General features: G+C 64.4%; 1 protein-coding gene across 1 annotated transcript; it reads right to left on the bottom strand.

Moving 5' to 3' along the window:
• Positions 1 to 3,565: 3,565 nt before the first annotated feature.
• On the bottom strand, positions 3,566 to 9,120 carry SLC19A1 (solute carrier family 19 member 1). Its single transcript, XM_044684097.1, has 4 exons — positions 8,205 to 9,120; positions 7,930 to 8,122; positions 7,150 to 7,291; positions 3,566 to 5,370 (listed from the first exon to the last, which is right to left on the bottom strand). Exons 1-4 carry the CDS (start codon positions 8,923 to 8,925, stop codon positions 5,176 to 5,178), a joined length of 1,251 nt encoding a protein of 416 aa, XP_044540032.1. The 5' UTR covers positions 8,926 to 9,120; the 3' UTR covers positions 3,566 to 5,175.
• Between the last annotated feature and the right edge of the window lie 2,993 nt (positions 9,121 to 12,113).

Here is a 12,113-nt window from a genome sequence, read left to right as displayed (position 1 = left end):
CCTCCCCTCTCTCCAACGTCCCCCTCCTTTCCCTTCCTTTGTCCCCCTCCCCCGCTTCCTCTCCCCCAGTTAGAGCTCCAAAGACCAGGATTCGTTCTCAGTGCCTTTCCTGTGTGGCCACTCCTTCCTGGAGCTCGGGGTGCTCCCCAGGGCAGAGCGAGGACTTGAGGAGGGGCTGGGATGAGCCGGGAAGCCCTGCGGGGGAGGGGGCAGCAGACCTCCAGGGGCTGAGTGGAGGCTGGTAGAGGGTCTTCCTCGCCTGTGAAAGCCCAGGGAAGTGGATGGCTAAGTAACAACGGCCCCATTTCACAGGGGAGGAGACTGAGGACAGTGGCCAGTGCAGCGACTTGTCCGTGGTGCTGGGTGGTCTTCCAAGGAGGAGGGGGGCCTCTGGAGGCACCCCCAAGGTTTAGGGCTCAGCCCTCACGTGGCCTTCCCACCCTGGCCCTGGCAGCCACCCCCAGGCCAGTCCGGCCAGGGAACATAAAGGGGCCTGAAGGGAGTGGCCTGGCCGCGGGGGCCCAGGAGTGCCATGAGCTGTGAGCCCCAAAGGAACGGCGGCGGTGCCCTGCCTGGCACAAGGCTGCCTTGGCTTGGACTCTGAGGCTTTGGGGAGCCGGGGGTCCCCCCAGCCTGGCAGCTCTTCTCCCTGACAGCTGCCTGGGTCTCTGGGCATGCTGCCTGCCCACCTTCTGCCAAGCTGGCCGCTGGGACGGTCGCCTCCACCAGCTTGACCTTGCCAGGGATCCCAGCCTCAGCACCCCCACCCCCCCGAGCGCCCGCAGTGCCTGCTGGGGAGGCCAAGCTGCCCGCCCCTCTGCTGCTGCTGGGGGCCAGATGCCCCAACGTCCAGGCCGGCCTCCTCCTTCTGGAGGCTCTGGTGAGGCCTGGAGGTCCCTGAGGGTGGTGCCTTCGTCCAGGGCTCAGGCTCGGGGCTGGGCTCACCGGAGCGGGGCCTTTAGTGATGCCAAGGGGCACCCTCAGGGCTCCTGCTGCCCTCTGAGAGCTGCCTGGGCTCTGGGGAAAGGAAGCGCCCGTCCACCCCCCTCAGTGCTTTGCATGGGGCTGGGGGGGCTCAGCGTGGCCCCGAGGGGTTTCCTGGCATGAGGGGCTCAGTGTGCCAGGGGAGCCGACTCAGGACCTCGGGCCCAGGAGAGAAGGGCACGAGAGCGCCCTGGCATCTGCCAGGGCAGGAGGCCGCGCTGAGAGCCGGAGGCTGCAAGGAAAGGGAAAAGGCGCCAAGAACGTCTTTTTCATCTGACTCGGGGCAGCCCAGGAGGAGCGGGCAGAGGCCGCGGGGCCGGGAGGCCGGGCTCCCCCCATGGACCCATGGCTGCAACGGAGCCCACGGAGGACGAACAAGGATGGACGGGGCCGGGCCTTGCTCCTGAGGGTCCATCCAGCCTGTGAGGCCACTCGCCGCCCATTGGCCGGAGGCTTCCAGCCTGGCTGGGGGGGACCAAGAGCCAGGGGGGGCCGAGGACGTCCCTTCTGGTCACCACAGTGAGGTTTCAGGAAAGACCCAGGATTCTGCCTGGCCCCCTTCCTTTGTCTTGTCTGCTGGAGGACCCCTGAGGCTCGGGCAGCCCCTGGGCGGGCGGCACCCACTGCAGCCAGGAGCTGCTTCTGGAAGCACTGAGCCAAGGGCCACATCCTCTCTCGGGCACTGCCCTGCGCTTCCTGGTCCCTTACAGTCGTGGGGTGCAGGGGGGCGTCTCGGCCCCCTGGCACCACCCTCTGCCCCAGCACCAGCGAGAGGGAGCCCAGCGCTCTGGGGAGAGCCTCTTCCTGGCACTGCCTGGAGGGCTTTCCTGGCCATCCTCGGCACTAGCCTCCACATGCCTGCGAGGGGCCAGAACTGGGGGGACTGCTGGCCACTGGGTCACCGGGGGGGGCAGTGGCCTTGGACGTCCCATTCTGGCCCGAGATCCTGACCGCTTTCCCACCAGCCACCAGGATCCCACCCAAACCCTCCCCTCCCCAGGCCCAAAGGGCCAAAGAAGAGGAAGAGGAGGAAGGAGGGCCTGCAAGGCCTCGGAGGGTCAGCCGGACCCCCTCCCCACCCCTCCCGGCTCCCTGGAGGTCTCGGCCCAGCCTCCATGGTGGCAAACGGGGCTGCCTCAATTCACACTCGGCCTCTTCTCAGCCTTCCTCCAGGCAGCCCTCCTGGTGGCCATGACAGCCAACCCTCTGCTCGCACCCTCCATCCCATCCCCTCATCTCTCCAGAAGCCTGCCTGTCTGTCTGTCTCTGCCTCTCTGTGTCTGTCTGTCTGTCTCACCTTCCATCTTAGACTCAATACTAAACATCATTCCACAGCAGAAGTGTTAAGGGCTGCAGTTGGAGGTAGGTGACTTGCCCAGGGTGTCTGAGATCACATCTGAAGCCGGGCCTCCTGTCTCTGGGTCTCTCGATCCACCAGGCCCCCAGCTGGCCCTTCGACCTCTGCAGCACTTCCCCACTCAGTAAAAGCTGCTGGAACCCTGCGAGGCCTCCCCGACTGCTCAGCGCCTCTGGCCGTGTCCCCCCCCCCCCCAGTCCCCCGGCATTCCTCCAAGGGGGCAGCCCCGGCCCAGCACTTCCTGGGGGCAGGGGAGCCCCCCCCCCCTGCTCGCTTTTCTTCCTACAAGAGCCAGCGACCAGCCTGGCCTCCTGGGCATCTGCACCCAAGAGGGGCCCCCCGGCTGCCCCTCATATCTGGAGGTTCCTACGAGCATCCTCAGGGCTCTCGGGCAGCTCCCTACACACTCTGGGCACTCGGGCTTCCCTCGTTCCCTGGGTCGGCTGCCCGCTCTCTTCCTCTGGCCCTCGTGTGGCCGGGCACCCTCCACACCACAGTCCCAGGCTCTGATCCGTAGGGCCGCCCCGACCCCTGTTGTGCTCCCCCACAGACTCCTCCCAGGGGCTCCCTGGGTCCGGCCTCCATCCACCCCAACCCACTGACCGTGGCAGCGTCCCTCCACGCTCTCCTCCTAAGGACCAATGAGGCTCATTCAGACTTGGGGAGCCCCTCGGACCCTGGTGCCTGGCTGTCCCCTGACCTCCCGCTCCGGCAATCGTTGACACACCAGGAGGAAATGACCCACACGTGGCCTGAGCTCCTGCAGGGGATGCCGGGCCGGCCCCCGCTTCCCTGTCTGCATTTGCACTCACCACCCACAACTAGTGTGTTCTGCAACGTTGCCAGGCGCGTGGTCCTCTCCCTGGTGGCTAGCCTGGCTTCCTGGTCGCTTTCCTGAAGTGGGGTGTCTGCCTTCGGGGCTCCCACAGGGGCTCCCGCAGCTCGCTGGCCTCCTCATGGGTCTGGTCTCTTTTCCCCCTCAGAGCGCCCCTTCGGCTCTCCCTTGCCGTCCTTGGCTGCCCCCCAGCTTTCCCGCCTGCACCCCAAGAGCGTGCCTTCCCAAGGCCCCTGCACAGGTCTCTTGGGAAGAGCTCCCCCTGCATCCCCACCAGCCTCTTTAGCCAACAGGAGGAATCATTTCTCTCATCCCTGGGGGGCCCCCCAACCCCGGACACCACCTACTGGGCCAGGGCCCCGGGGCAGAGCAGCAGGCCTCACGCGTTCCTGGGTACAAGCTGCTTTATTGCACAAAGAAATCCTGATTTCTGTCCCCAGAGCAGGATGGAACCTGGAGTGGGGCCAGAGTGGGGGGCCACAGGAGACCGGGGGAGGGGGCAAAAGCAGCCCCAATCTCCGATCTCATCACTGCTTGAGTGTCAGAGGACCTCTAGAAGGGAGGGGGGCCAGCGAGCCTTCTACAGAGGAAACTGAGGCACCCCCAGAAGCCTCATGACCGTCACTGGGGGCACAGCCAGGATTCCGGCCCCCAGTCTGGGCTTCTTCCTTATCCTGGGGGGTCAGGGGTGCTAATACTGTGGACCAATGAGGTTCCCAGAGCTTTGGCCGAGTCTCCTTCCAACTGCTCTCCTTTACCCTACAAACCTTTCTGTGAGGTAGGTCAGTATCAGCCCATTTTACAAATGGGGAGACTGAGGCTCCAAAACATGATTCGACTGGCTCAACATCCCTCAGGATGTCTGTGAAGGAAATGGCTGTAAGGAAGCCATGGGGGCCGGCTCTCCCCTGGAAACAGCCCTGCCCTGGGGGCAGCCACTAGTGGGTGGGTGGGGAGCCAAGGGCCCCTCTCAGGGCACAGGAGGTCTCAAGAGCCAAAAAAGACAGCACGGCATTGCTTTAGGACAGGAGGCTGGAGGCTTCAGGGAGCACCACCCACCCTCTTCCCTGAGGCTGAACAACTGAGGTCCAAAGAGCCCCTCAGGGGAAGAAAGTGGGCGCGAGAGAGGCTGGGATGTCCAGGGGACGGATGCTTGAGATCTGCGGGGGGCAGGACCCGAGTACTGATGGGCTAGGACTAGGCTCATTACTGGCCTGCTCGTAAGTCAGACACAAAGCTGCATGGGGGCAGGGCGAAGCAGCGATACCCTCTCTCGTTCTTACAGGGGTCTCATATCAGCCAGCACACAACAGAGGGGCTCCAGAGAGGGGGTGCTTTTAAATTCCGGGTGCCTTCTAGGAAAGCTGACAAGGGCCTCCTAGGGCAGCTGAGCAGGGATATGGGGGCCTGAGCAAAGCAGGAAAGCAGGGAGGTGTGCATCCCCCTGCTGGGTCGCCATTACTTTGGGAAATCCCACTGGTGGGTGAAAAGTGCCTGAGGAGAGCCCACCATCTCCACCTCCAAGGGTTTCGGTGAGCCCCGCTAAGCACTGAAGCTGTTTGCCTCGAATGGCTCAGTCGTCCCCCCAAAGCTTGGGCAAGGCCTGGGGCAGTCAATTCACCTGGTTCTCAGAGGGGCACCAGAGCTGTTGGCCAAGAAGCTGAGACCTTGGATGGCCTCGCTTCGTGGTCTGGGCAAGGGCTATTTCTTAATCACAATGAGAAATTCACCATCTGATGGAGCCTTACAAAAGAAAGATGGATGGACGGTGATACAGCTGAATCGCATGGACCAAGCTCTTGGCCTCGGTTTCCCAAGGTGCTCTTAACATAAACCCAAACCCAGCTCGAGGAAGCCGTCCGTATTAGGTGGGGCAGAAGAGACGAGGCCACGGCTAAGACCCTCGAGTCCCCGACCCCCCAGAAGTAGGGTGAGGGGCTTCCCTCCCTCCTAGGGTGGAGCACGGGAGAGCTGTCCTTCCGCCCAGAGGCATCTCCCGTCAGGCCTGGACCCCAGGGACACTGTCATCATTTGGACTCTGTGCCTTCTCGGACATCTCTGCAGGGCTCCTCAACTCATTCGCCAAAGGGATCCTCTGCAGTCGGCTCTGCCAACAGTGCTTCACCGCCACGTACACAGCCCCCGAGAAATAGGCCACAGCCAGCACCGTGAAGTAGCCAAAGTAGACTCGGAACTAGAAGGCAAGAGGAGGCGGTGAGCAGGAATCCAGGCCTGGCTATTAACCAGTCAGTCATTGATCACTTTAACAAGCATCAATGAAGCACTTACTATGTGCCAGTTGTTTGGGCATTAACAGTCATCAATCACTTAATAAGCATCGAGGAAGCACCTACTATGTGCCAGCTGTCTGGGCATTAGTCAGTCATCTATAAACGTGAAATCTCAAAGCCCTTATGATGGTGATACCGTATTTTATACCTTCTATAATCAATCCTATGACACTCTCTAGCTCCTTGGTACTGACATTGCCCTCCTGCCCCTGCTAGTTGGCTAAGCTGCTCTGGTGTGACTGGGCCAAAGGCTTCCATTAATGCACAGGTTTCTGCCTCATCACTGCTCGGAACAGCCTTTCTCAATCAGTACCACCAGCAGGCCATTCATGCTGAAGGCAGAGGTCATGGCAGAGGCCTGACTGGCCACTGCAGGGGCCAAGACGCACTAGACAATGTACGTGAGTCAGATGATACCGTACTACCGGCCTCGCCTCTGTAAAACAGTGCTCTATAAAGGGGCCACTGGCAAGGCTAGTTGTCTCTTGGTCTTGACCAGGGTCCGGCTTTATTGTGAGGTTGGATCTCTCAATAAAACGATTTCTTCTTGGCATGGAGACTTTGTTTTGTTATTGGTGTCTCTGCTAATACATCTTCGTCACACATTGATTGCTTGACGAGCATCTACTTGGAGCCAAATGCTAGGTTGGGGTGGGGGTCCCACTACAAAGACATGATTGCTGCCTCCTGGGGGCTTCCATTCTAGCAGGGGAGGCAACCAGGGTTGTGCAGAGAGGGGCAGTCGAGATGCCCCTTGTTTCTCCTATGGAAACTATATTTACCACAAGGCAAAGAAAAAGCCCATTTGGGTGAGAAACAGCAAAAGCAGCCCTTGGGAGAAACAAAGGAAACATCAGACTGGAGAGAATGCAGTCTGGAGACCCCAAAAGAAAAGACAGGCAGAGTCTGGGTGGGGGGAGTCAAGTCCCGAAGGCCATCCACATAGCTGGGGCCCTTCGCTTCCCAACACATAATTCTGTGTGACTTTTTATCGCTTGCGAGTTTCCTGCTGGGAAGAATTCAAGAACTGCTGGGGGCTACGGAACTGCTGACTGACTACTTGTGTCCTATCTGTCCGTCTCTCCGTCATGACGTACGAGGAAGCCCTGGCGTGAGGCACAGGACGCCAGCCCAAAAAGAAGCTTCACAAATCGAGGGTGGCGAAGTGGTTAGGAGCTGAGCGCTGATCACTGGGCAGACCTGTGGATGGACCCACTGGCTCCGAGGGGATGGCGGGAGCTGCCTTTGCTCTCTTGGGTCCCTGATGGCTTGAAGAAGCGAGACCCACCAAGGCTTGGCTTGGGTGCCCTTTGTTGCCCTTCTGGATGAAGCTAGCCTTGGCCAGCTCCTTTGGGTTCCCTGGGGCTCACCTAAGAGACCTCTGCCTAAGGGCCTGGCATCAGGCCCACATCCGTGTCCTGAGAGGAGCCAAGAAGCGACCCTGATTCTGAAAGGTTTTCTGAGGGACAGCTCCATGGTGGCCTGGATAGTGCCAGGCTTGGAGTTCAAATCTGGCCCAAGCCACTTGACAGCTGTGTGACTGCTGCCTGCCTCAGTTTCTTCATCTGTAAAACAGGCATTCTAACGGTCCCTCCCTCCTTCCCAGGGCTGTCACGAGGACTAGATGAGGCCCAAGCACTCGACAGAGCGTCCGGCACTTGGCAAGTGCTGGCTGGACCTACCTGGGAGCGGACGGGGAGCCCAAGGCCTCTCTTGTCGGCCACAATGATGGTCATGATGGTCTTCAGGATGGTGGCCAGGAAGGTGTTGACCCCAAACACGAGGGCACACAGCTCTTTGGTCAGGGATGAGGCGATCTGGAAACTTGGCAAAAAGACACCGGCCATCACTCTCAGAGGCAGGGAGGCCCTGAAGTGGCGGGGAAGCAGCCTTCAGGGTAGAAAGTAGGGGGCTCCCTGCTGAGTCTCTGGGCCAGCCACATCCCCTGCTCCTCATGCATATAAAATGGGAGGATGATCCTGGGGCTGGTGACCCCAACTCTGTCACCCCAAACCTGCTGCCTCGGAGGCCTGCCTCCTTCCACAGGGGCACGGGAGCCTCGGGAGTCCTGAGAGCCCAAGGGAGGTGAGCCCCAGGGGCACCTGCAGTGCTGGGCTCCCCCACCCCCACCATTCCTGGGCATCCCCTGGCAGACAACTGCTCCCAAGCAGGGGTGCCATCCTGGGCACACCCGGGTCAGAGTCGGGCCTCGGGCACTCGGAGACCTCGGACGAGGCACGCCTTCTGGCCGAGGCAGGAGCGGTCGGAGGAGCTTAAGCCCAATCCCGGGTTGAGGAGGGCTTAGACACAGAGGCCTACCAGGGGCACGTGCCCACGGCCACTCACTCGCGGACGAGGAGGCCGTTTAATCCTGGCCTCCAGCCCCCCAAGGTTCCCTCCTCGAGCCGAGGGACCCGCCTCCCGCTGGCCAGCCCGCCAGGGGCCGCCGGGAAGAGACTCACGTGGCGATGGGGACCAGGAACTGATGGAGGCCTCGGAACAGCACCAGGGCCACGTAGCACGTCCAGATGTCGCCGGTGGAGTACATGAGCAGGATGAGCCCGGCCTGGAGGACGGTGACGCTCCCGATCACCAGCTCGGACCACACGGCCCAGCGGATCTTCACGAAGCCTGCGGCGAAGGAGGTGACGGCCCCTGGGGAGACAGGACGGGGGCTCAGGGCCGGGCCGGGCCGGGCAGCACAGGGCAGCAAGGCCGGCGGAAGGGGGGCTCCTACCCAGCAGCGTCGCGGCGGCGTCCACGCCCCCGTTGTACACCTTGGTGGGGTTCACCTCGTTCCACAACACGTGGATGTAGTAGATGACCAGGTAGTAGCCCACGAAGTTGAACACCCACCAGAGGGACCAGAGGCGCAGCTGCGGCACGCGGGCGACGTCCCTGAGCTGCGCCAGCATCCGCCCCAGCACCGACCCCCTGCAGGCGGCCAGCCCGCGCCAGCCCGGCCGGCCCTTGGCCGCCTTCGCCTTGTCCGGGTTCATGTGGTCCAGCTCGGAGGGGGACGGCCCGCGGCCGGCGGCTTCCCGGCGATTGAAGAAGAGGCTGCGCTTGGGCCGCTTCAGGAAGAGCGCCAGCAGCAGCGCGAAGGCCATGAAGCCCAGGGAGACGCGATTGAGGGTGGCGAAGGGCACGCGGCCCGCCGTGACGCAGAGCTGGCCCAGCACGGAGCTCGCGAAGACGCCCAGCAGCACGGACGAGCGCGAGTAGCTGGCCATGCGCTGGTAGCGCGCGGGGCTGACCAGGGAGAAGATGTACGAGGAGTAGGCCACGCGCGCCGCCATGGTCACGCCGTAGAAGAACTCCATGAACTGCATGGCGGCCAGGTCGCGGCCCACCGTGAGCAGCAGCCACACGCACACGTGGCTCAGGCTCTGCAGCACCAGCACCGGCTTGTAGCGCAGGAAGTCGGTGAGCAGGAAGACGGGCACGAGCACCGCCATGTACGAGTAGGTGAGCACGGGCGTGATCTCATTGGTGACCTGGAAGAGAAGCCAGAGCTCAGCGTGGGACCCACTGGGGATGGTGACGAGGGGACCCACTGGGGATGGTGACAGAGGGGATGTGGGGACCCACTGGGGATGGTAACGAGGGGATGCAGGGACCCACTGGGGATGGTGACGAGGGGACGCGGGGACTCACTGGGGATGGTGATGGAGCGGATGTGGGGACCCACTGGGGATGGTGACAAGGGGACGTGGGGACCCACTGGGGTTGGTGACGAGGGGATGCAGGGACTCGAGGCTGTGCTGACCCACTCAGGATGGTGACTGTGGGGACGTGGGGACCTGAGGCTGTGCCAGCCCACTGGGGATGGTGACCGAGGGTATACGGGGACCCGATGCTGTGCTGGCCCACTCAGAATTCTCAGTGCAAAGGGGACAAACTGAGCGAGTGATGGTGGGCACCAGGCCTTTGGGGGCCCCCCGGGCTGCCGGTACTCCTGAGCGGGAATATCGGACATGCGGAGTCAATAGGAATCAGGTGTTTTACGAAAGACGGAACCTCTCTGGGCCCAAGAAGAGGCCAAGGAACGGGATGTTCTGTCTGGACGGGTCGGATCCGCTCCCTGTTCACGGGCAACAAGGAGCTGGTCAGGGGCTGAAGCTGGGGGGCCTCTGGGGAGCTCCCAAGACCCGCTGCTCCCAGGGACGGAGGGACGCCTTGGAGGCCGCCCTCCCACCGGCGCTGTCCCAGGGAGGGCGCAGCGAGGCCCTCCGAAGGATGTGGGTTGGCTGGCCCGCAGGAAGTGGGCCTTTTGGGGGCCCCCGGCTGGGCGGGCGGGCAGTTGGGGCTCTGCTCTCTCTCTCTCAGGCCCAGCCCGGCACTCCCCGGCTCGTGTCCTGGGCATCTGTTTGGACGGTGAGGGAGTTCCTCGGCGGGTGAGTTTTCCGAGCCTCCGGAGGCCTCCCTTCACCGCAGCCTCCGCACCGGAGCTGGCCGGCTCTGCTTTCCTCCCTGCGCCCTCCAGGCTCTTGCAGGCCATTTGCGGGGAGCCGGGAGAGCCGAGAACGGCCTTTTCTCCTCCTGGAGAAGCTCTCGTGCCTCGAGACACCAGAACGCGCTGCCGGGGGCGCCGGGCCCGAGAGGGTTTGGCTCACTGTCGGGGTGCCTCCAGGGGTCCAGCCTGCCTGCAGCCCTCCAAGGCGCGGGTGGCTGGGGCAGGACGTGAGCGGGCCGTGACCCAGCCGGGCTCCTGGTCCCTCGAGGGGCTCCCCCACATCCCTGCAGATGTTCAGAAATGCAGGCGTGCCTGAGATGACCCGTCCGTCTCCTCTCTTCCAGGCCTCTGTCCAGCAGCAGCCGAGGGCCTCCGGGCCCGCGGCCTTGGCTGGGCAGCTCAAGCTGACCTCTGTCACTCGGCCCCAGGGGCTTCCTGGGTCGGGGGGAAGGAAGGAGGGCGAGAAACGGCCGAGAGGTGCTCGTGGGAACTGCCGAGCCCCTCCACGGAGGCCTGCCACAGACCCGTCCCCCTGGGCACGAGTGGGGCCTCCGGGCCCCCGGGTCAGGGAGGGGAACATCCGGGCCGGAGATCTCCACGGCCAGTGGAACAAGTCGAGGACCTCGTTTTGGGGGTCCCGAGGCCTCTCTGACGGCCGGAGGGGTCTGCCCATCCTTCCTCAAGGGGCCAAGGCCTGCACCCCTCGGGCAGCCCACTGCCGGGCCGGAGCAGGAAGGCGGGCGGGGGCTCCTCGTGGCGAGAGGCCGGGGGCGGCAGAAGGAGAGCGGCCGGCCCGGCGGCCTCTCTGACCTCGAGGCGAGGCCCTTCGTCTCTGAGGGGACGACGGCCAGGAGCTGAAAAGGCCGAGCGGATGGCCGCGGCCATGGATCTGGGCGCACAGCAGGCCCCCCGAAATGAGGCCAGAGACGGGGGTGAAGAAGCCCCTGGCAGGGGGCCGTGCGGCGAGCAGAAAGCCGCGGCGGCCTTTGGCACACTCGGCGCCGGGAGCTGCGGGGAGGGGGCCGGCCTGGAAGGAGAGGCTGGGCCGGGGCCGGGGGGCTGCCCAGCAATGGGGCTCGTCCCCCCTTCTCCAAGGCCAGGGCTTGAGGGCTAAGCGGGGGAAAGAGGACGTCGGAGGCCCCTCACCGCTTGGCTCGGGCCCGCGAGAGGCCCGGAAGCCCCCGGCCGAGGGGGAGCGACGCGACCGTCCAGCTTAGGAGCGAGCCGGCGGGGAAGGCGAGGAGGCCGCTGTTGGCTGAGCCCCGGGTGGCCTCCTCGGCTGCCCCCTTCCCGGGACCCGGGGAAGAGTGGAGGGCAGAGGCCACGTCCTGCTCCGGCCCGATGACCGCCCCCTGCGCGGGCTCTGAGAAGCCGGAGCCGCTCCCGGCCCCTCGGGTTGGGTCCTGAGGATGCTCCAACGGCCGGGCTGGGAAGGCGGAGGCCAAGGCGTCCTCCCACGGCCTCCCTCCCTTCCCCGCTCAGCCCCGCCGCCCTCAGCTCCACCAGGAGGGCCTGGAGGCGGCAGGATGCCCGCGAGCTCGGGGAATGGAGGGCTGAGGCAGAAGCGGCCCGAGAGGGTGGCTGGAGGCCGGCCGGGCCTGGGACGTCCCTGTCTGGGCCTTCGAAGAGGCGCCTCCTTATGGGTCACCCTGAGCATGGCTTGAGGTGTCTAAGACAGGTGGTGAGAGGCCAGGCCGGCCAGCCAGGGCCCGAGGGGTCCACAGAGGAGTCGAGAGAGGGAAACTGAGGCCAGAGAGGGAGGCGGGCAGCGCTTGGCTTGCCCCCTTGGCCTCCCGGGCAGGCCGAGCCAGCCCAGAAGCCGTGCCCAGGAGGGTGGCCTCTGGCTGCGGTGCCCAAAGGGCAGGCGTGTGCCAGGCCCAGGCTAAGCTCCAGGGCCGTCCCTTCCCCTCCCGGGGCACGGACAAGGAGGGCCGGGGGAGGCGGGGAGGCGGGCGCAGAGTGCCGAGAGCAGAGCCCGGGCCGGGGGCCTCTGACGTGGGCACACGCAGACACGCGCAGCCTCGCACCCAGGCCTCCCGGCTCAGCCCTGGCCCTCCTCGTGTCATACCAGAATGGGGAGGAGGAGCCCGAGGCGGGTCTGGGCAGGGAGGGAGGGTGGAGCCGGGGGGGGGCGGGGGTAGCAGATCCCCGAGCACGAGCCTGGCCTCCCCGCCGGCCTCCCCTGGAGGG

The sequence above is a fragment of the Gracilinanus agilis genome, unplaced genomic scaffold (genome assembly GCF_016433145.1).
Source record: "Gracilinanus agilis isolate LMUSP501 unplaced genomic scaffold, AgileGrace unplaced_scaffold42010, whole genome shotgun sequence".
NCBI classification, from domain to species: Eukaryota; Metazoa; Chordata; class Mammalia; order Didelphimorphia; family Didelphidae; genus Gracilinanus; species Gracilinanus agilis.
The sequence above is the reverse complement of the archived record's forward strand: the minus strand, read 5'-3'. Positions and strand labels throughout refer to the sequence as shown.